Below are 24,420 nucleotides of genomic sequence, written 5' to 3' on the forward strand. Positions count from 1 at the left end.
ATCAACATTCTCAATGAGAATTTCCTGGCGGTTCAGTGGTTAGGACTCTCGCTCCACTATTGGGGACAAGGGGTTCCACCCCTGGTCAGGGAACCAAGATCTCACAACCTGTGAGGCGCAGCCAAAAAAAAAAAGTAAAAAAACCAAAAAACATTCTCAAGGGATCATGAGATGCCTGCCTGCTCAGTCAGTAAGAACGGTTTACTGTGAATGTTTCAAAGAATAGCAATGAAACCTGATGCCTTTCAATACCTTTGCCCTGCAAAGTGCTAAGTGCTGGCATTCCGTTCCTGCTCCTAGTTGTCACAACTACCGCTCTATTGCCCCAAGCGACACACCACCACCTCTCTTCAATCCTATGGCGAGGTACCAAATTTCTCGTCCACTGCCGAGGCGTTCCCGCGTTGGTTTGCGCGCCATGGCCTTCGGGAGGGCGGGCATCCCAACAAGCCACGACTGGCTCAAGTCGACGTCGCTCTGCTGTGAGCTGCTGAAAGTCAGCCAAGTCAAACTGATCTCGCGGGGAGGCACGGTCCTGTCGGAACCTGTGATTGGCTGCGACTAAGGGCAGGGCCGCGGGCGCGCCGCCTCGTGAAGCGTGGGTTGGTTGGAGCTGCCGTCAGTCAGCGGGAACAGACGTCCCCCCTCTCTATTTGGCCTACTGCGGGCGAAAAATTCTCAAGAATTTCCAGCAGATTGAGCCAGTGGCTGTTGTAACTGCTTGCCTCAGAGATTGAAAACATCGGAGAAGGCAGTCTTATTTACAGAAAACCCCTCTCCCGCCCTCCATTAGCTAATTGAACATTTTCCAGGGATATTGCCATCACGAGGTAAGAGGTTGGAGAGTGCACTTCATTTATGTTAACCGTTTATAGTATTATTTACAGGAGGGGGCATGTCCCATTGCTCCCAATCCGCGGAATGGAGAGTAAACTGGTTCCCCAGGGAGAGGAGGGGAAATGTCCGTTTAATTTCTCCAGCCCCTTCAGTGCATGCCCAGCGGTCAGTGTCTGGGTTCGCTGTGCACAGCTTTCTTCCGTTTCGAGGTCTGGAGCAGCATGTCGGGGCGGGGCCCACCTCGGCTGAGCCACCCGCTGCTGGCATTTTCTGCGGAGATTTTACGTTCCGCCTGAACTTGGCCGGAAGGCTGGAGGCTCCTGCCGGTGAATATGCTGGACCGGGATGGAAGGAGGCAATGGAACTTGGAAGGAACGACGGCTGGCGTGCTGCAGTTCATAGGGTCGCAGAGTCAGACACGACTGAGCGACTGAATTGAACTGATAGAGGGGAGGAAGGGGCTCCCAGCCCGCGCTTCCCTTCAGCGAAGCCTCGAATCGCCCCCCGCCTCGCCTCAACCTGCCGGCCGGAGGATGCTGCGAGTGTCAGCGCCTTCTCGCTGGTGCAGCGCCGGTCGGGCTGAGGGAGACGTGGCGACACCCGGAATCTGTACGCAGCGAGGGTGGTTGAGAGGCGGAGACAGGGCGGCGGAAAGTGCTGGAGGGAACCCAGCCATCTGCAGTGCCCGCGGGCTGCGCCGGCCGGAGGGTGTGTTTCCTGCCGTGTTTCGCCCCGGTCGTTCATCTGTCACGGCCAGCCAGCCAAGCCCAGGATCCCAAACTGTCCAAGGGTGAGCTTTTCAGGGGATCGGAGCAGAGAAAGATGCAGAGCCCTGGTTGGTGTCGATCTGAGGACGTGGGTTTTGCTTTGCCAAAAGAGCACTGTAATCTCCAGGCCTTCTGGCCCTTGATGTCTTTTTTAGCAGCCGCTGTCTGTAGATTAGAGATTTCACGTGAGGTGACAAAGACGAGGCTCCGGGTGGCAATAGCCAGGGAATTTGGAGTCTGTAAGGTTCACCGGCCTTTCTGAGCTTCAGACTGGAAATGTGCAGCAAGGCCTCTTCAGTCTTTTGCAGCCCCTTCGCCTGTGCGGAGGAAAGAATGAGGTTGTCCGCGGTTTCAGAATGAGTAACTAAGGTGACAGATTGTAATGGTCTTGAAAGATAACAGTGGCCTCTTAGCCTAGGAAAAAAACACTCCACTGTGTAATAAAATATATCAGTTATAATTTTTCAAGATTTTTTTTCTTGCAACCTTAGTCACTTTCTATTGACCACCAACTCAAGCACCTACTTGACTGGAGGCTTAAGAGAAGAGGAAGGAAGAGGGGAGAGATGTTAGTGATGTAGCATAGAACGTAAAGGAAAATTCTCCTTTTTTTAAAAAAAATTAAATTTACTGAAAATTTAATGTATAGATGTCAACATTGTATTAGGTACTATAGAGGAAATGAAAAATACACACCTTATACTTAGTTGTTCTGGAAAATTCTTAAATGAAGGTTTGGAACATGGTTCTGTGAGTTGTATCCATGTTAACTGAAATGTTTTAAAAAATATTTATGGAATTAGAATAATGAATACTTTTCATTGCTCCCTTGTTCTTTTCTCAGTTTGCACATCTAAACATATGTTCAGGTCAAACATAAGGGGAGTCATTCAGGGTTTCTCTTGTTGGTTTTGTTTTTTCCTTCATTTAGACTAGTACATTTTCTTTCCCTTCCTCCTAGCAGGGTACTGATAAAGAGGATACTGGAGTCCAAATTTCCTGAGATACATTCTGGAGGTTTCTATAATATTTGAATTTATTGTGATAAATTGGTTGTTTTTTTTGTAGAGCCATTAAAGAAACATTCTAAGAATATTAAAATTACCTGTGTTTCCATTGTGGAAGTTATTGATAATGAAAATACCTGAGTGCCACTTTATAATGGGCAGATATGAATACATTCTTAAACATTTTTGCTAGAAATATAAAGCTAAGCAGGTTTGAGCAGTACTGATCCTTAGAACTCCTGAGTAATTTTGGCATGTGCTTAACATGACATCAATAAACTGCCCTTTTGACCTGCTTTCAGCAGTCAAGAGCAGTTTAACTCAAATCCCAAGTGCATCCTCCTGCCAGGGACCGTGAATGCCTCCCTATTCCAAAAATACATTTGGCCAGCTCTGAGGTATTTAAATCATTGCAGGATTATAAAATTGGAATAAGATGAAAGTATAAAATTGGCATAGCAGTCTTGTAGTGGTATATGTGGCTTTTCTTCACCACTCAGTTCAGTTCAGTTCAATTAAGTCGCTCAGTCGTGTCCAACTCTTAGCGACCCCATGAATCGCAGCACGCCAGGCCTCCCTGTCCATCACCATCTCCCGGAGTTTACCCAAACTCATGTCCATCGAGTCGGTGATGCCATCCAGCCATCTCATCCTCTGTCATCCCCTTCTCCTCCTGCCCCCAATCCCTCCCAGCATCAGAGTCTTTTCCAATGAGTCAACTCTTCGCATGAGGTGGCCAAAGTATTGGAGTTTCAGCTTCCGCATCAGTCCTTCCAGTGAACACCCAGGACTGATCTCCTTTAGGATGGACTGGTTGGATCTCCTACTGCTATTATTTTTAAACAAAGTGCATACCTCAGAAGTTTACCAAATGCATTTTTTCCTTTTCCTGATGCTTTTCACCTGAGATTTCCTACACTCAGGCTGTGGCTTTTTAACCAGCACTCTTTTGTGGAATCTCAATGTCTACTCTTGCAGACTCTCAACTTATTTCATTTAACCCTCTTTTCTGAGAATCCCCCCTGCTAGTCAATATTATTAAATCAGGAGTCAACTTTGTTCAATAGAGTTCTGTGTCAGAATCTGATACTTTAATCAGATTAACCAAAGCATTGAGTCAGAGGAAGATGAAGGCCTGGTCACACAAATGAATGTGAAAAAGCAAAGTATTTTTGCTAGTAGAATATGGTGTGTCACGTAATGTGTTCTTGGGCTCTTAGTTCATTTAAATTTTGCTTTGACATTTTGTGTCTTCAAATGGCTTTCAAGCAGAATTACTTGTGCCCTTTGACTCTTTTGGGTTACTTTGACTTTCAAAGATTGAATATAACTGTTAAAAGGAAAATAAGCTAGGCTTGATCTCTGATTGAGAGACTGACATAAAGGGTTCCTGAATAACTATTTTTGGCTTGCAGAAAGATAAACACATGCCAATTTTTAATTCTTCAACTGACAATAAAAGATTTTTTAGGTATTTATCAATTTGTTCTCAGCTCTTTCTGTTATAAAGAACACTGATTTTTTTTTAAGACTTTTGTTTTTTCCTCCACATTATAAATTCTACCTGCTAATCAGTGTCTAATCATTTCCATGGGCATCTGGAGAGCTAGGGGAGGGGAGTGGCAATAGCGGCTGATTGGTAGTTTGAAGCTCTGAAGTAAACTTCTTGATGTGAAAGTTTAATTCAGAGTTATTAATTAGCTTGGGAACAAAGTCCTCTTTGAACTGTTTTCTTGGGAACATGAAGATTAGTATGAATTCGTTATACTGCATTTAGCAAAGGAGACGGAACCACTTCTTTAGACACTCCCTTGCTTGCATAAATGATGCTGACCTAGTTTTGTAAACTGGTGAACTGGGTTATGCTTCATGTATGCCAATAGCCAATAATATGCCTTAAAGTAAATATTTTCCTGTGACTATTCTGCTCTCTTTCTGAGATGATTGTGCAGATAAGGAATGAGGAAGGGGGCCAAGTTGAAGACTGATTTTAGTTTATGTAGGCTTAAAGAAACTGCTCAACCTGCATTTTTCATTCTTAAGTAATGTTTACAGTAGATGCATATTGCCTCATGTGAATGCAGCTCTGTTCATTCGGAGGAGAGAGTGAGAAATGACAAGAGTATCCTAGAAGAGCTGCAGGGAAACTATTCAGTATTTATTAGTTTGTAATTCTAGAACTCTTGTTTAAAGTACATGTGTGACTGCAAAATGACCCAAGGCTGAGTATGGTATACATGCTTTCAGATTGAAGCCAAGAGAATAATAGTACTTTGCTAATTTCTGGTGTACTCTTCAAATGTGAATGTTTTCTGATAAACATTTAAAGCTTTATTTTTCCTATAGTGCAAAGCTGCCTTGTGAATTATCTCCATCAAGAATTAGTACTTAGTTCTCTTACTTGCAAGATGGTATTACACTTTGAAAGTTCTCTACAAGTTCACCTTTATTTGACACAGTTTTTGTTTTGGAATAAAATACAACCTTCAAACAGAACCAAAGGAATAAACTTTTCTTTTTATTTTGGTAATGGAATGCATTGTTTCTCTTTGATACTTGATAAAGAGGTACTGTGTCTCCTCCACCCCCAGTAATGCAAAAGAAGTGAGTTTCAGACTTTAATACATGATGTTAACTAAAAGGCCAAGAAGGAGCAGCCTCCTAAGTCTTTCATGACCTATTAATTATTTGGGAGGCCATCTTCATTCTAAATTCTTAGAAGGCTGCGCTCATATGTCTTCCATTGCTTAGATTTACAATGGCATTCTTTGAAACCTCATCCTTTCCTTCTACTTCTATTTACTTACTGAAAGGACTAACGGTTCTTCCTATACATAACTAGACTGATTTCCAAAAATTTGTTTGAAAATGATTGTTTAAAATCTGTAATACATTTTCTTATAGATGCACTCAAGCTGGGCTTTTTGTGTGTGTGTGATTGTGCCTTTTGGGGAGATACATTTTTTTCAAATTTATTTCTTATAGAGAGATAATTCAAACATACAATTAAGAATAATATAACACCTGTATACCCTCCACTGGCATTATCAAATGTTGATATTGTGCATTTTTTCAAGTTGGTTTTTAATTCATAAAGTAATAGAATGAAATACTTTGGAGATGAATTTCTGCTTAAACCTTATTTGTATGCAAACTGCCAGCAACACAGTCCTTCCTGCAGGGGTATAGGAATTCCCCCAGCCAACAGCCAGGGGAGGCATTCGGATGAGCCTCAGATGTTAATGTAAATGCATAGATCGGTGGCTCATAAAAAGACTTCTTGTCATAAATGCAGTTTCCCCTAATCTCGGAGATCACACACATGAGAGTTACTTTTTATTTGTGCCTTTGGTGGGTGTTTGCATGAGCCAGTTTATATTAACCAGAGTAATAGAATATGTAAAGTTCAGTAAGTTGAGAAACCTTAAAACAAACAGAACTGATATCCTAAATTGTATCTATGCTAAAACTTGGGCACTCTCTGAGTACAGAACTATCATAATGTTAGGTAGTTAGAACAGGAAAAAGGAGTCCAGATTGGCGGTGACTAAAAGACAAGGAAGAGAAAAGCCTGGAAAGTAGAACAAAGGAAGGTCTGAGGACTGGAGTGAGGACCTCAGGTAGAACAAACAGCACTCCTGGCTAGCCCAATTTACATAGGGCAGCCCTGGGGGGAGGAGAAAAAACATAAAAAGAGGAGCCTAAAGGGCTGGGGGTCTCTCTCTCTCTCTTCTCTTTGCATCTTTTGGGTCGGCATGCCCTCATGCCTCTAGGATGTATTTTCTTTTATTTTCTAAATAAAACTGAGCTGTAACACAGAGCTGTAACACTGATCTGTCCGAGAGCTGTTAACACTGATCTGTCCTGAGAGCTGAGACACAGTCTGTCCGAGGGCTTTAACGTCCATGGCTTCAATTTTTTGTTATGATGAGACAGAACTGAGGAAATTACACTCCCACGACAATAAATATTCTAATAACCAGTTATTTTTTTTCTAATTTCTACTCTTGTAAGAGACTTTGTTATTGTTAATATTTGCTCCGCCTTTTCTTCAGAGCAATGAAGTTGATGAAGGGAAGACTATTTATTTACACCTGTTTTCTGTATTCTCCCTAATCAAAAGTGTGGGCCTGCCAGAACTGCAGCTTGGCATCACCAGGGAGGTAGTCTGAAATACAGCATCTCAGGCACCACCTGGCAGACTGAATCAGAATCTACATTTTAACAAGATCCCCAGGTGATTGTAGGTTAAAGCTGTAGAAGCACTTCTTCTATGTGATCTGTGCACACTGTCAAGTTTTTATAGAATTTGAACACTGTGAGTGGGTGGGGTAGGTAAATCGATTCATTTTTGAACCACTATTCTCAGGAGTAGCCTGTTAAGTGCCACTTTCTTTACAGACTTCATTCTTGGTAATATCTAATGATATATCAGTTGTATTTGAAATTACTGATGGAGTGTCTCTGTCTCTCTTTCTACTCAGTTGCATCATTTTTCTGGAAGGCATCCCATTATTGTTCCATTGACCTTTCTCTCATTCCCGAGCCCTCTGGAGTTATGTCAACAGCTGCCTTACTTACTTTGGTAAGAAGTGGTGGGAACCAGGTGAGGAGGAGAGTGCTGCTCAGAGCCCGCGGTCTGCAGGATGACAGGTGGGTGATGCCCACGTGCCACAGCTCCACTTCAGAGCCGAAATGGTCTCGCTTTGATCCTGATGGTAGTGGCCGACCAGCTACCTGGGATAATTTTGGCATCTGGGATAACCGCCTGGAGGAGCCAATTCTGCTGCCGCCCAGCATTAAGTATGGCAAGCCAATTCCCAAAGTCAGCTTGCAGAATGTGGGCAGCGCATCACAGATTGGCAAACGGAAAGAGAATGAAGACCGGTTTGGCTTTGCTCAGCTGACCAATGAGGTCCTGTACTTTGCGGTGTATGATGGCCACGGTGGACCTGCAGCGGCCGATTTCTGTCATACCCACATGGAGAAATGCATCCTGTACGTACAATGATACAATGATTTTCACTCTTTGCAGTTTGCCTAATCCTTCCTGTTTAAACTTAAACCTTTTGGCTGAGACAGCCACTGTTAAGGTAGTTATTTGATTGCTTTCATACTATGTTTATGAACAAGCAGTAGCTCAAGCATGCCATTAATTGCTGATGAGTATTACCATTTCAGAAATGTGTATGTTTTAACCACTCTCTTGGTGAGAGCGTTGACCAGAATCTACAGCACTTGTGATCATTTCAAGGGAATTCACATAATAAAGTACATGATCTCATGTACTATGAGAATCTATGAGAAGCACTTATTCTGTCTGTGCATGGCACTTAGTGCTTCAATAAATAGTAATTATTTTTTAAAGTGTTATGAATAGCTTTGAATACTTGTTGAAAATAGCTTTAGATGATTGGCAAAAACATGGGGAAAATGCTTTTAAAGAGGGTGTTTTGGAGCTCTTTAAAAAGTTTTTTACTACAGTCAGTATTTACATATTTTTGAGTATCATACTACTTCTAGAATTAAAAGAGGGGGAGAACATGTAAGAGTTACGACCATGTGACTGTACTTCCCAAGCATAGTTATTCAATGTGAAGAAGATAGCTCAGTCGTGTCTGACTCTTTGTGACCGCCTGGACTGTAGCTACCAGGCTCCTCTGTGCATGGGATTTTCCAGGCAATAATACTGGAGTGAATTGCCATTTCCTTCTCCAGGGACCTTCCCGACCCAGGGATCGAACCCGGGTCTCCCACATTGTAGACAGACGCTTAACCATCTGAGCCACCAGGGAAGTCCCTATAGTTATTCATACTGTTCATCAATTGATTTATGTATATTTTGCATTACTCCACGAAGGAACTCAGTGGCTTAATTTAATATAAAGGAATTCTTGACCTTTCAGGATTATGGTGGTGAGGATTAATATCTTTAGACTGGAGACTTAGGCTTTTATTTTATTATTTTTAGAACTTATCTCTGGGCCTGATTCTTTCTCAATTTGATTTATTAATATGTGGATCGTAAGTGTATGAAAGGCTTCCCAGGTGGCTCTAGAGGTAAAGAACCCACCTGCCAATGCAGGAGACTTAAGAGATGTGGGTTGGATCCCTGGGTCAGGAAGATTCCCTGGAGGAGGAAATGGCAACCCGCTTCAGTATTCTTGGAGAATCCTACGGACAGAGGAGCCTGGTGGGCTTTGGTCCATAAAGTTGCAAAGACTCCCACACGCCAGCTTCTGAAGGGCAAACCTTGGAGGTCCATTGTATGGAGTGACTCTGCTAGCTGGAGGGACAAAGAGGAAGGCAGGAAACCTATTGTAAAGTGATCGGCCTCTTTTTTTCTCTCCCTGAAGGGATTTGCTTCCTAAGGAGGAGAACTTGGAAACTGTGTTGACCTTGGCTTTTCTTGAAATAGATAAAACCTTTGCAAGGCACGCCCACCTATCTGCTGATGGTAAGTAAAACAATCTCAATCCTTAAAGTCCTTGGGAATTTGTGGTAAGAAGGAAACAATTTAAGCCTTTCAGGGGTGGGAATTTTAATATTTATTGTAAGGATGCTTACATTGAAAGTGACTTTTTAAATAACCATTTTAAATGTTGTTTGGAATCCAAACTAGGGGTAGTATCTCACATTTAAATGAAACATATTAGAGGTTGTTTTAGAAATTGAAGCTCCAAAATAGATCTGATGTTGAATTTTGATTTTAAAAAGATTAAACATTAAAAAAAATCTGTTTGTTCATTTGATGAACAAGAGGCATGTACTATGAGAGGGTTTATTGTTTTTGTTTTTTAGAGGAATCTGATGAACGACTATTGAAATTTGCTACAGGGTAATCTCAGAGTAGTTGTCCAGATAAGAAAATTGCTAATTAGTCTCAAAAGGACAATGGTTAATATGCACTACTTTGTGAAATTAGAAGGAAGATGTTTTTTCTTCCACTTAAAAAAGCTTGATCTTGCAGCTTTCCTATGGTAACTAGTTGACATTTTTGTTTTTATTTGTTAAACACAAGACTATAACAGCTGAATTTTAGAATTTGTGTACTGGATGTCTTTATATTTTGAAAGACAAATGTCTCTGATTTTGACTAAATTTATTAAACCATTTCATGAAAATGTAGGTAATGTTTTCTAGTTAGCTGGCCCCCAAATTTATTGCTTATAATTTTTTAACGCTTCTACAGCAAACCATTAAAATGTGTGCATATAGACCTCATAACTGATTTTAAAATGAATCATGCAATAATATTCATCTGTCTTTTGTTCATCCTCTTGTTTAAAGGAGGTCAAAGCTCACCACAGCAATGTTATCTTTGTAATTTTCAGTTGGAGTGTGTAGGGCTGGAAATTCTCCCCATTTTACAGATAAGGAACTGAAACTCAGAGAGAGATAAAAGGTCAGTTGGAGAGTTAGGGCTGGGATTTTCCTGGCACCCACTGTGGCCTCTCTCATGGGCATATTTAATGATGAGTATTAGGATGACTCTAGGATGGCTTCATTTGCCATCTTAAGACACTTTCTTCCTCTTTTTCAATACCTTTATCACTGTCATACTTCTCCGAAAAGCTTTAGAGTCCACTCTTATTGTTCAAGGATTTATTTTCTCATTTGTAGATTACTTAGGTCCATTTTCTCTCTTTCATTCCTTTGGACGTTTTTCCCCTTCCAACTGGCTCCTGAGCTTGTGAAAATAAGAGGTGAGAGAGGGTGGGTTTTAGCATAAGATTCTGTTCTTGTTCCTAATGGGTAAAACATACGAAGGTGAAGAGGACATTAAAACACTTTCTTATAGTTTTATTTTCGTAACTCTGAATACTGGTATGCTCTTATTTCATTTATAAGCAGGTCGGCTGTATCTCACACCATGAAGTTTATCGGCTGTAGTGCAGGTGGTGTGCCCCAGCTGTTGTGTAAACAGGTAGAGCTCACTGGGCAAGGTTTTCAGAAAGGAATGTTCAAGGGTATCTTGGAAATGGTGGCCAACAATAAAAAACCATTAACCTTTCATGGGTGTAGTCAGCCCTTTGTGTAGGATCTAATTGATAAAAGTGCTTAAAACAGTGATAGATTTGGTATAAAATGTGAGAGGACTCCTTTCATTTATGAAATAATAAATACAGTTAAAGGGAATTTTGAATTTAAGGAGAGAATTGATCTAACTTGCTATCTTAAAAGAAATTTTCTACAGACACCTTTCTCACATCAGTTTAGTTGTGCAAAGGAATGAATAAAATAGTTCTTCACTTCTAATAATTAAATGAAAATGTATTCATTTAAACTTAGTTCCTCTGTCATAATTTTTGAGTTAATGAACTCAGAACTTTCATAAGATATTTTAAAGTTTGTTTTTCATTTAATGGCAGTTTGCTTACAAGTATAATGGAGCATGACAGAATGATGGTTAGCGTATTACTAAAAGAAAAAAAATAATCTATTATGACATAGTCCTTGAATTTTATTTTGGATGTATTCTTATAGGTCAATTAGTCTCTGTGGTTTTCTTTTTTTAAATAAGTATTTTGAGAACAATTTTGAAATTTATTCTTAATCAGTTGCCAGGCTTTCAAAGATTTCAAAAATTGGCTCTTGATATTTGGGGCTTATTTTATCAAATATACTAAACTTTTCAATTTGTGGATTTAAAAAGAACATGTACCACTTCAGAATTATTATTTAAATTAAAAAAATTTTTTTTTACTTTTTAGTAGAACTGAAGCAGTATCAGTATTATAAGAGTAGATAATATTCTTTTTGGCACAGCTGTGGGTAGGACCAGTGCTAGTTAAATAAAATTGTGAAGAAGTGCAGTTTGCCCTCTCCAATTTCTTTCACCTTTTCTTTTAGCATAGCTCCACTTGGCCTCACTGAACCCTTTCTGTGAGCAGCTTGAGGGTAGGGACCATGGCTTATTCATTTTTGAATTTCTAGGGTTCAACATTCTGCAAGAGTCTGAAAAGTACTCAATAATATTTGGACTAAACTAATCTCCATTGCTTACTCTTTATCACCAAAGTAATTATAACTTATAACTTGACTGTCCTACAGCCAATTTAACTAAATTATTTAATATATATATTTTTATGTGTTACCACTTCTGGGGGGATTTGAATTTTGAGTAAGGAAAGCTGAAAACAGATTGGTTAAACCTTAGGAATGAATCACTAATGGTGGAATTTCAGGTAGGGAGGAGTGCCCCATGTCATACTATTAGCTTTCTCAAAAGAAAGTGAAAATAATAAGGTGACAATAAAACATACTCATCTTTTTAAGACTCATCTAAAGCTGTCATATCTGCATAAAATACTTCAAGCTTTATCATTAGCATTTAAAATATTTATTATTTCAGTTTTAAATGAGGGTAGTTTGAGGAGAATAAAATCAGAATACCATTTATCAAGAAATAGCCCTTAAGAAATTGCTGGCTATCTTTATTGATTTGTTGTAGATGCATTTTGAATTTACCCTTATTTACAAATAGCTAATTTCATCATCATCTTTGAATATTTTGTATTCATTTTATACCAGTCATGTGTATTTTTACAGCTAATGAAATCAGCCAGTAAGTTCAAATGATGTCTGCCCATTAGTTTATTGTTTAATGGACAAACTGTCACTTAAACCAGATGGTAGAAAACTTAGATGATATCCTATATATCCGATAAACTCTTCAAAGTGTTTCTAGATTACTTAAGATTTGAAAGCAACAAAGCTCCCCAAGAGACAAATGGATCAAAGAGAGAAGATGCTCTGACGTTCAGAGTGGGAGACGTTGGTGGCAGTATTGTGAGTCTTGTTGGAAACTTCCCTGCTCTTCGTATTATTTGATCTCTTTATGGAAGAATTAAACTAAAAAATAACCAGTATGAAAAATGCAATGTGTTTGATTACCCTTGTTATGTTGGAGGCAGCCAAAAGCAAAAAATAGGGACAGCATTGGAGAGATACTCTTATTGTGCTGTTACTGCTTCAACTCGTTCCTCTGATTTAGTGTTTATGATTCACTCATGTCTACAACATCTTTTTGGTAAATATTGAAACTGTATTTGTTTATCCATATTGTTGACACAGTTGAATAATTTCTGGGTGGGGGAGGTTATACTTAGAAAAGTACAGCTTGATTCTTTATGTTGCCATTCAAAATCTTGATCATTTTTTCTTTTGATATATTGACCTGCAACACTGGGGGAAAGAGAGAGCTGCAGAAACTCCCATTTTATGAATTACATAAAATTGTAAACGTTTTTTAGCACTCAAGAGCCTTGCTAGCTTTTATTTAAACAATTAAATTAATCATTCTGTTCAGGAAATACCGTCTAGATCCTAAAATCCCTGCATTTACCATTAACAAATAAGCTACTCCTTGTATCTGGTATAGGAGGTGCTTTGATTCCTTTTGATTTATATTTTAATGCTAGCAGTTTGGTAGTATACTGTAGTTTATATCCTCTCTAGTATGCTCTAGTATGCTATACAAATTATTCAGTGCTCTACCCATGAATTTCCCTTTTGTTACTGGGACAATTCTGATATTGTTACCAAACAAATTTACAGTGTATTTTTTTCAACTCAGTAAAGGTACTGATTTACTCTTCAAGACTAATTGGCTGAGCCTGTGTGTATGTCACCACATATGTGTCTTGGTGCACATACATTTGTATATGGGCTTTCCTACCTTGGGAAGACACAAAACTAAGAAGTGTTATTCTGTGATGAAGAAAACAGACTCAACTACAAAATACCATCAACTTGGTCAAACTGAGTTTTGGAATCATTGACTTGGCATCTCCTGGAATATTATGTAATTTGCTACTGAACATTTCACCAAAATAAAAACCCTTCCCCTTATTTTGCAGCTCTTTCTCTACCCTCCCCTGTGTTGCAGGTTTGTAATGTTTGAGCACAATTCCTGGGTGAATTTCCTATTTGCCTCTGTGCGTGTTATTTGTGGCAGAGAACTGTGCCTGGTCAGCAGCTCTAGACCTGGAGCCCGTGGACACTATATGCTGGGCTTCAGTGGAAAGAGAGATCTGCTTAATTTTGTCCCAGGTGAAGGAGTCCAGCGGTTCCTAGCCTGGACTACTGGAAGGTTCCCACATCCTCTTTGTCCCATTAGTTGAGATGACTTGCAGTAGAAAATGTCCAGTGAGTGTTAAGAACTTATTGAAAGATGTCTTAGTTTTATAATTCTATTGTTAAGGAAAAAAGTGAGAATTTTTACTCCCATGTTAAATGTTAAATGAAACTAAATGCTGATTTAATATTTATATTCTTAGATGCTTAGCAAACCAGAATCAACTGTTTAGAAAACTTTCCCATAAATCCTGGGATTTTGGAACTGTGAAGTTGGGTTGGTTAAAAACTCAAATTCTTTTAAATATCTAGGTGGCAGAGCCATGGATTATAATCCTAAATGGCTAAATTTGAAGTTTTTCATTTATGAAGTATTAACTCTTTTAAGGTAGCCAATTAAAAAACACTTGGAAAAAAGCTGCCACTTACATTTTAAAGAAAGGAGAGGAACATTAAACCCCCTGGACAAGTAGCATCTGAGTAAATGCCTATGTTTTCTTACCAGGCTCTTCTAATCATTTGACAAGATTACAGGGGTTCAACTGTAAAGATTCCCTTATACAATGTTTTATGAAACTCACAATTTAACATTTGTAATATAAACATCACTGATACTTACACTGAAACTTTTGTGTTGTACAGTGACAATATATAATCTACTTTACTATTGCCACAGTGATATTACTTTGGCACAGCAGTTCCAAAATCAAGAGATAAATGGGAAGATAGTGCAATTATAAATGCTACTTCTCAGTAAATTCAGCATGAATATAGGAGATTAAGCAGGGTTTATTCATTTTTTCCCCCATTTTACTTTTCTGATTAAAGCAGGCATTTTAATACATTGATTGGGAAATATATACACATATATCTTTCCAAATGCATTACTGCTGTTTTAAAAATTGTCTTAGAAAAAACTGGAAAGACTGAGCCTCAATCAGTCAATAGCATTTCATTTTTCTTAAATCTGCCTTTGAAGTCAAAATCATCTTTAGATGATCACCTGAATATTTTACTTAGATGCTTTAAAGGATTAACCATGTTACTGAAGATAATACCTGCTTTAACTGTTACCTTTTTAGATTTTTTCAATTTGCTTTACTTTTTAGTCTACTTTCACAGTATTCTCTTTGACAAGGCTCAATGCACCCTCTAAATTCAACAAATAGTGAAGAACTTAGGGAGACAATTTAGAATAAACTAAAGAAAGATGCAAAAATGCACTTTGAATTGGATGAAGGAAACAGCTATGACCTCAGGCCAAGCTACATGTAATTTTGTTATCAGTCAGGGGAAATTAACATTCTTGGAATGCTCTGGGCCCAGGCGGTGACCACAGGAGCAGCACTTGGCAGTACTTTCCTGCATTTGGGAACAGACTGATTGTTTCAGATCCTGCTGGAACCAGAAGTGTGAACTATACCAAGTTTATGGGAAACTAAAATGAATTTCATTCCCTGCCCTCCAGATTTTCTCCTAATATAATGATGGCTGTATCTTTGTTTTACATCTGGGGAGGACAAAGATAATCAAGGAAAGAATATGAACCTTTAACCATTTTAGGATTTCTTTTTTTTTTTTTTTGGTGAACATTTGTAAAATTAAAGCAGTTATAGAAGGAAAGAATATAAAATACAATTCTTAAAGAGCCAGTGAAACACTTGACATATCTTGCTTAGCCTACTAATTGATAATAGTTTCATAGGATGGGGGTAAGAAATGGAAGAAAAAAGTTGAGTGCGTAGATTACAGAAAAGTTGGCTTGCCTGAATGGGCTCTGTAGACCTAAATCACTCTGCCTTATTAGCCAATCTAATTAAAATGTATTACTTTTAATCCTGACACCTGATGTACACACAGAGATGTCAGAATGATAAATTTGAGTTCTACTTTATATAAATAGAAGCCATTTGGAGATAGTGATGCATTTTTTACCAAATTAGGTTAGCAGCTTTTTCTGTTTGCATAGAGCCTTGTTACTGAATTAAATACTTCTTTTTCTGCATGCTCTTACTCCCATAGTTCATTTGCATTTTATTTGCATAGCTGTAGTTAAATTAGAATGATACATTTCAGCATTAGTTTAACATGCCTGTGTTTTATTTTGTAATAAACATTCCAGATCCAATCATTTGATTGTCACTGACTTGTACTCTTCTTCATCATTTGCAGCAACGCTTCTGACCTCTGGGACTACTGCAACAGTAGCCCTATTGAGAGATGGTATTGAACTGGTTATAGCTAGTGTTGGGGACAGCCGAGCTATTTTGTGCAGAAAAGGAAAACCCATGAAGCTGACCATCGACCACACTCCAGAAAGAAAAGACGAGAAAGAAAGGTACCACTTCCACTAATCGCTCTATAAGGATGATATGTATATAGTTCAAAATAGAAATAAAACCTTGCATTGTAAACTGACTTCATGCTTAAGTTTAACCCTTGGTTTTCTGGGTATCACATCATAGTCTTTTTTAACTTTTTTTGACCAGGATTAAGAAATGTGGGGGGTTTGTAGCTTGGAATAGTTTGGGACAGCCTCACGTGAACGGCAGACTTGCAATGACAAGGAGTCTCGGAGATTTGGATCTTAAAACCAGTGGTGTGATAGCAGAACCTGAAACAAAGAGGATTAAGGTAAAAAAAAGACTTGCAAACACCTGATACACAGGCAGGGAGTGAACACAGGATTGTCTCCAGCTGCAGGCTTTCTTGGAGGCCTTCATTGAAGCCTGTATGACTTCTGAAAAGAAGTGATTAATGGAAGGAAAGATAAACTTTTCAGATAAAGTAAGAAAGATACTTCTTTCCTGGCCTTATATATGATGAAGTGTTGGCTTTGTTTCATCCTGCTATGGAATTTGCCTGGAAGCCTGGTTTTACCGCCCTTCCTCACCAGCACCTCATCATTCAGCATCACCATCATTTGGAAGATATCCTGACTTCCCTTTTCCACCAAGCCAGAGAATCACCCCATCCCTCTTTCAAGGACATCTTCTGCTTGCTACTAATCATTGTCCCCCTTACACTGCACTTCCCCCAGCACATACCTTAGTGGTGAACTGATACTTTACCTATACAACTCCCAGCCTGCTCTAGTACCTAACACATTATATATAAGGATAGGCTCCCGGTAATGGCAGCAAATGATTGTTAATTTATTGAACAGTTTTATGTCTTACAGGTGTCCCACTTATGTTCATTTCATCTAACAAATACTTCTATAGCAGTTTACAATGTGCTGGGCTCTGTTCAAAATAGCCACTCCTATCCCATTTTACACAGAGAAAACAAATCTGAGCATATACAATTCAACTTACCTATGTTTTCCCAGCTGAAAAATAGAGGTGGGCTTCACACCGAGGAGGTCTTAGCCATTACATTAGGCTGCCTCTCAGCATTTAGCTATCTGGCTTCTTCCTCCATGGTGTTACTAAGTAAATGTTAGGTTTGTCCTCCATGATTGATGCTAAATGTTGCTGTTTTTGCCCTAAATGGAAGCCTGTTTTCACTCTGTTTGTCTGTAAGTTCTGAAACACAGATGACTACTCTGTAAACAGATAAAATCACTGAATTATGAAGATTATTCTAAGGCTAAGTCTAGTTTGTAATTCTATACGTTTGGTTCTGATTGCAGCTACATCATGCTGATGACAGCTTCCTGGTCCTCACTACAGATGGAATTAACTTCATGGTGAACAGTCAAGAGATTTGTGACTTTGTCAATCAGTGCCACGATCCCAATGAAGCAGCCCATGCAGTGACTGAACAGGTAACACAGCAGAGCTTCTGCAAGAAAAATCCCTAAGTGGGAAGGAGAGGACAAAGCCAGGTACAGGTCTTGGTGCAGCCAAGAGGGGCTGCCACTGTCTGGAGATTTCTTTGAAATCATGTGTTTTAGCTTTTAGTATTACAGTAAATTTTACACTTGACCCCATAGTATTAACAATTAAAATTTTTTTTTTGCTGGTTCTCCCAAGTAGTTAAGTAAAATTAATCTGTCAAGAAAATGAGCTATGTTTATTTTTGGCTTTGTACCTATCTTGAAACGTTAGTAACATCAATAGTAAATTATAAAATAGCAAGTACTATGTGTCAGACACTTTACTGTTCATATGTATTTAACTCATGTAATCATCATAGTAACCCTCTGAGGCTGGAGCTAGAACTAACTTGTCTTTACAGAGGAGGAGAGCAGAGGCACTGTTACATTCCAGAACTGGGCTTCAAACCCAGATAGCTGAGCTCTCAGTCCAACCACTAGATGATTTGAAACTAGACTGCTCCATGTAAATACCCAATATGAAAACACTATGGTTAAAAAACATACACTATAGCATAATCAACTTCTTGTTTTTAAAAATGGGTGCATGAAAACAAATACATAAAGGTATATGGATGAGTGGTGTGTCAGTGAGCCAATTAGAGCTAAAATTTGGAAGCTATATAATATCCAGTGTAAAAAAAAATGTAAAACTTCCATGTTTTAATATTCTATTTGGATAGATAGCTCTTCTAAGTTCTAGCCATCACTAATCATTAGAGGCACACTTTAACTCATACATACAGCTATTTTTGCATTCCCAATTTTTACATTTGCAATCGGGGAGCCAAATGTGGCCCAAACTTTTAAGTGCTAACATTTGGAATTAAGATATAAGATCTTACTTAAAAAGCATTATTTACTTGGAAACAGATCGATAAGCATGAGTTATTCACTTGGTAACTATATACGCTCATGAAATTAAGAAACAACCCAATTCTTGTGTATGACCACTTCTTTTTTAATTTCAACCACTTGTCTTAAGATATGTATTTTCTAACTTACCAGGGCATACTATGCCTCATCTGAGTACTATTACTCATTTAATACTTACCATAATCAACTAATTTAATTTACATTCACTTTTCCATGTTTTAGAGGGAGCTCTATAATAAACATTCTGTATATATTTGTTCACATTTATTTCCTTTAGATATTACTTTCTTAGGTTAAGTTCATCAAAGCAAAATTGTTAGGTAAAAGAATATACAGCATTCTGAAGCTTTTAATAAGCTTGCCAAATTGCCCTCCAGAAATACTATCCATGTTATACTTTTCACTGGCATATTTTATAGTTTCTCCAAATTCTTATCATAGGTAATATCTTGCCAATTTGATAGGTGGAAAAATCAAATTTTAGTGTTTTAAATTTGCACCTTTTTTCTTTGTTAGTAAAGCTGTTGTGTAAAAATTTTCTTTGTTTTTAGGAACAAAGCATTTGTTCCTAAAATTGACTTACAATTCTACTGTAGAAAGTATAGTTTATGCCAATTTTCCATTTTGTATGAACTGTAGTAAACTATCTTATAGTTTTATATCTTTGTATACTTCCATTTCTTTTTAATTTTTAAATTTTATTTATTTTTGGCTTCATTGGGTCTTCATTGCTGCACACAAGCTTTCTCTAGTTGTGGTGAGCGGGACCTATTCTTCACTGTGGTGCATGGGTTTCTCATTGGGGTGGCTTCTCTTTTGCAGAGCACAGACTCTAGGTGTGCAGGCTTCAGTAGTTGCAGCACACAGGCACAATAATTGTGGCTCATGGGCTCTAGAACATAGGCTTAGTAGTTGTGGCAAATGGATTTAGTTGCTCCATGTTACGTGGAATCTTCCTGGACCAGGGATTGAACCCAGGTCCCATGCACTGGCAGGCAGATTCTTATCCACTGTATCGCCAGGGAAGTCATCCATTTCTTAGGTTATAATTTCTTTAAGCTAAATTCCTAGAAGAATTGCTAGGTAAGAGCTAACCTTCTCTGAATCCTTAAACTTTCATTCAGTTCAGTTCAGTTCAGTCACTCAGTTGTGTCCGACTCTTTGCGACCCCATGGACTGCAGCATGCCAAGCTTCCCTGTCCATCACCAGCTCCCGGAGCTTGCTCAGACTCATGTCCACCGAGTCAGTGATGCCATCCAACCATCTCATCTGTGTATAACCTTGCATTAGTCCCTATGCTAAATGCTTTATGTGTATTTTCTTCTTCAGGAGCTACATATCTCATACGTTATTAGTTCACTGGTGCAATTTGCCAAAACTGCTACAATGGTATTTACTTTGGGTCATTAGTTATCCTATCACAATCTAAAATTTTAAACTGTGGGCATTGATACCTAGGGAAAGAATCACAAGCCACTGTGAAATAACTTGTAACTGTGTATTAAACTAGTTTGGCCTTCCAGGAAAAGGCTGATTTCTTTTTGTACGGATCCTGATTTCCGTTGTTCATTTCTTCCTTCCTGCCATACCTTGCAGGCAATACAATATGGTACTGAAGATAACACGACTGCAGTAGTAGTGCCTTTTGGTGCCTGGGGAAAATACAAGAACTCTGAAATCACCTTCTCATTCAGCAGAAGCTTCGCCTCTAGTGGACGATGGGCCTGATTGCTTGCTGGGACTTGGAGTTTCTGTGCAACAGTTTTTCACTGAGTGTATCAAGAAACTGATTAGATTTAAAAAGTGAACTGTAAGTGGTGACCCTAGAACTCACTAGACCAGTACATAAATCAACATAAACTTAGTAACCATCTACATAGTAGTTTTTCATAAGTACCTGTGATATTTATGTTCAGCTAACTGTATATACTCAGAATAAATATGTGGAATTCAGATACTGTGAGTGAGCCTCTGTGTTAAGTGAGCAAATGAAACATGGTTTTGATACACTTGCTGAGTGTTAAATTTCTAATTTTTAAAACTTTTAAGCAGCTGTGAGCTTCTTTTGATCATTTCTAATCTTTATTCATTTGACCAGGTTCTTGCCTTCAAGTTCTTCAAAACTAGTCAATATTTTGATGGCTACTCAATGTGTTATCTGCAAGTGTTTACTATATTTTGTATTCTGCATCACTTGCTGGTGAACTTAACAATACAAAAGAAATTAATTCGGCTAACATGACACTGTTAAAATGTATACATATGTACTATAGTGCACTTAGATATTTCAGCTGTGTCACCAGGTCTCCCCTATGTGTGCTGTACTAAGTTGCTTCAGTCATGTCTGATTCTGTGCCCCTGTGGACTGTAGCCCTCCAGTCTCCTCTGTCCATGGGATTCTCCAGGCAAGAATACTTGACTATGTTGCCATGCCTTCCTCCAGGGGTCTTCCCGACCCAGGGATCGAACCTGCGGCTCCTGCACTGCAGACAAGATTCTTTACCTCTGAGACACCAGGGAAATCCCAGGTCTGTCTTGCCCCCGCTCAATTCATTCCTGTTCTTCTGTAGCTAATATATAGCTGTGACTATTCATTCATATTGGAAAAGAATGTCCAATAAAGAGTTCTTTGGTCAAAGCTATACAAAGTACATCTGATAGTATCAGGTATTTTGTATGAAGTTTCTATTTGTTATCTCTAATCCTAAGTTTTGTGTTCTGTATATAGTCTGTTTATATAACTTTTTGTATACAGTAAGCAAGTCCTTAAAGGTAATTTGTCCTTAAAGATAATCCCACATTGACTGATAATTGCTACAGACATAGCTTGAGGTTTATGTCTTCTTTTTCTAAGACTCATAAGAAAGAATAAATCTTAAAGCATTATCTATTTCAGCTTTCTATGTAATTTAGGGGTGTAAAACTATATTTCCTTATATCTGTGTGTAAGTTTACTGTTAAAATGTGAATCCCTAAATATGTGTATGGAATTACATCAGCAGTTTATTTCTGCAGACAGTGTAAATTTGTTATATGTAGGTGTATGTACATATGTATATTTTGGACTAACGGAAAATGAAAGGGAACAATCTTTTATAGCTCCTTCACCAGTTAGCTGTAGATTATTGATACATTTATCTCTAAGAACTCTTGACAAACTGAGGGAAGTTTTGTAGTGGAGAACCAATGGTTACTGGCAGATAGGTTAAAAATTATTGTAGGAGATATTTTGTGGTAGGTAACTTATGTGGAAAAACCTAGGAACAGAACCAGCATGTTGAAGCTACATTGTTATATAGTAATTTGCATATAAAATAATAGGATGTGAGAAGAATGCTTAAATGTTAAGAAAGATGTGGAGTTTTGTTGTAGAAACAAAAGAAATACCAAAACTTTAAAGTTGATATAATTTAAACTCTTAGTTTTCTGGTTGATGTTTTTTTCTTCTTTAAGTTTTACTCAAGGCTTATTAGAAGGAATAGGACACAATATATTCACATCTTCTCACCTTTTTGGGAATAGAAGAAAATAAATCTTGAGCTTTCCTGCCTGTATTAGTTAGGAATTGTCCTTTGGGAAAAAGGGTATGGGAATTTTTCAAGGAAGAAAAAAATTTTCAGGAAAAAAAAAATTTTTTTTTTTTTCAAGGAAGTTGGTAAAAGAAAGGAAAATATTACAAGAAAGAATATGGTCTTCTATTCATTGCCTGGAAAGTGAGGAACCAAAATGGTCTAAGAAGACTGGAAAACTTTCTCCCTCTTTCTGTATAGGGTCCTGGGACATAAACATGGAGGCTACATTTAAGAGTATGAAGGGTTTCCAAACTAGGAGGCTAACAGAAACTCTGAAGCACAAGATGACCTCCTAAAAATGTAGGTTTTATTTTTGTTTTGAATTCTTCACTTTGCTGTTCCTCTCTTTTACTTTAAAAAAACAGGGGTGGGAGTGATGTTGTCAAGTTCAGAGGTCTAAGGGTCACTGATCCATTGGGTGGATAGCCAACTGTGACAAAGAAGAATTTGTAGACTACATAGGCCTTGGTCTGGGGTGGAGTTTGCTCTGATCCCCCTGAAAGTTTTTAAAACCTGAAACTAGTCAGCTTTGACTACAGCATAAAAACACACTGCTAATTGTTTTTTAAGCCACAATGTTAAAGTATAACTTTTAGATTATTGTAACCCATAAAAGATAAGCATACATGTATTAGGCTTTTAAGTCTATTACTGAAAATTATGCAAATAATGGAACAAAATGACTGTTCTAAATAGTTTTTTTAGTTACAACTGTGAATTTGCCATGTGGCTATTACCATGTGGGTATCGGTATGGTGTAAATTATATTAATGTAATTAAACTTAAATCAATCATATTTATGTTGGCCTTTCATTTATATGTAGTATATAAATCATCTTTCTAAAATGTGTTGCCAAACTTTATTTGCCATCATTGATTTGGCAAAATATTCTTAAAATCCTTGTGATTTTCCACAAGTATAAATTAAGTACCTTATATATTCAAGTGTAAATGGAATCCTGCTTTCTATCAACCATTTGCTACAGACCCTTGTGTTAAGTGCTTCAAAGTTTTATGCATTTTTTTCTAGAGAAAAAAAGAGTTTTGGTGGAATCAGTTTTGAATTTCTATACTCTATGATGGAAACATTTCTCAAGTTCCATTTAAAAAATTACTTACTTTGAAGAATTGTTAGCATGTAATTTAAATAGAAATTATTTTTTCAAAGTTGAATTTTATTTTTTTAATGAATCTTGGCAGAGAATGAGTAGGCCTATGTTAACTTTTCAGTATCAAACAGGACATTTAGTTTCCTTTCAAAGAGTGGACAAGGATTAAATTTCATGGTAATATGATAGACAATAAGAAAATGCTTCAAGGTGGGGTGGGGGAAAGGATAGATAAAGTTTAGTATTGCACCCTTAAATACAAACACTTACTTGTATTTTCCTTTAGCACTTAAGTTGTTCATATACCTGTATCTGTGGAAAGTGACATAAAATCTTGGTTGGGTTACATTTTATTGTATTTACTAGATTCACTTCTCTGGATGAGTTCAACAGAAATAAAAACTCATGTATTTAGAAGCCAGACTGTGATGGTCTGCCTGTTGCTTTTGGCATCTGGAATGAGACCGCCTGACTCTCTGGCAGCTCCCTTTGGTTGTTAGATTGTTGAAACGGCCCGTTGATGGTCCTATTGAGCGTTCCAGGCTGTGAAATCATCATGTTGTTCCATCTCCAAGAATGACTCATCCTTCACTGGATTTCTGTATAGAATGTAACATCTTGCTGTGTCCCAAATTAAGTTCTGCCAAAGTGCTCTTGTGTACATTGGTTTTATAATTTCCTAAAGTACTAATTGGGTGTATAGCACTTCTGTAGTATGTTGATGTAATTGCTGCTTTGACCATTGTTTTGAAAGTATGAATTAGAATGACTGTAAGCATACTAAAATCATATAACAGTGTTTAAAACATTTAAATAAAGTACATGCAATAAACACTTTTAAAATCCAACTGTGTTTGTTTGGCATCCACACACTCCAATATATTATGTGGCCTTGTGAACACTGATATAAAGGAGTCAGTGAATGATTGGGAAATTTTTTAGCAGCCAAATTCTGCCTGTTTGCAAAATTAACATGAGACTCTTTGAAAATATTATATATACTTATTTATTCAAATCTTTTTGATTTGATTTAAAACAAGATTTGTCTCTTGCATTTCCCTCATCCAAAAATATTTGTTGGTACATCAGAAGAAAATGGTCGTGAAGATTTCTACAGTATTTTGCCCGTGGTATATTTCACTGCAGCATCTCCATGTATGAAAAATGAGAAACAAATGTTCAGTGGAAATTCCACAAGTAAGCAAGTTTTAATGTCCTCACTGATTGAATAAAATGTCATGGTTGCAGTCTTTTGTCACAAGGATCTCCTCTAGAGTGTCCTCTGAAAGTAACTTGGTAAACACCATGGTAGCAGAGATCTATTTCATTTTGTTGAAACTCCTGACCAAGAA

At 37.9% G+C, this 24,420-nt stretch overlaps 1 protein-coding gene across 2 annotated transcripts; it reads left to right on the forward strand.

Moving 5' to 3' along the window:
• The first annotated feature begins 614 nt into the window (after positions 1-614).
• On the forward strand, positions 615-23,916 carry PPM1K (protein phosphatase, Mg2+/Mn2+ dependent 1K). 2 transcript variants are annotated; one of them, XM_027544102.1, is made up of 7 exons: positions 615-830; positions 7,096-7,609; positions 8,968-9,068; positions 15,863-16,028; positions 16,180-16,324; positions 17,325-17,459; positions 19,984-23,916. In XM_027544102.1, exons 2-7 carry the CDS (start codon positions 7,170-7,172, stop codon positions 20,113-20,115), a joined length of 1,119 nt encoding a protein of 372 aa, XP_027399903.1. In that variant the 5' UTR covers positions 615-830; positions 7,096-7,169; the 3' UTR covers positions 20,116-23,916. The 2 variants fall into 2 exon arrangements, with proteins under 2 accessions (XP_027399903.1, XP_027399904.1); XM_027544103.1 differs by lacking the exon at positions 615-830 and adding an exon at positions 1,144-1,627.
• The last annotated feature ends 504 nt before the right edge of the window (positions 23,917-24,420 follow it).

The sequence above is a fragment of the Bos indicus x Bos taurus genome, chromosome 6 (assembly GCF_003369695.1).
Source record: "Bos indicus x Bos taurus breed Angus x Brahman F1 hybrid chromosome 6, Bos_hybrid_MaternalHap_v2.0, whole genome shotgun sequence".
Classification (NCBI taxonomy): domain Eukaryota; kingdom Metazoa; phylum Chordata; class Mammalia; order Artiodactyla; family Bovidae; genus Bos; species Bos indicus x Bos taurus.

Bases quoted from the DNA above. Each gene is read 5' to 3' on its own strand.
- PPM1K (XM_027544102.1), top strand. From the start codon at position 7,170: ATGTCAACAGCTGCCTTACTTACTTTGGTAAGAAGTGGTGGGAACCAG. The intron at 7,610-8,967 runs GTACGTACAATG...CTCTCCCTGAAG, and splicing joins CACATGGAGAAATGCATCCT to GGATTTGCTTCCTAAGGAGG. The intron at 16,029-16,179 runs GTACCACTTCCA...TTTTTTGACCAG, and splicing joins AGAAAAGACGAGAAAGAAAG to GATTAAGAAATGTGGGGGGT.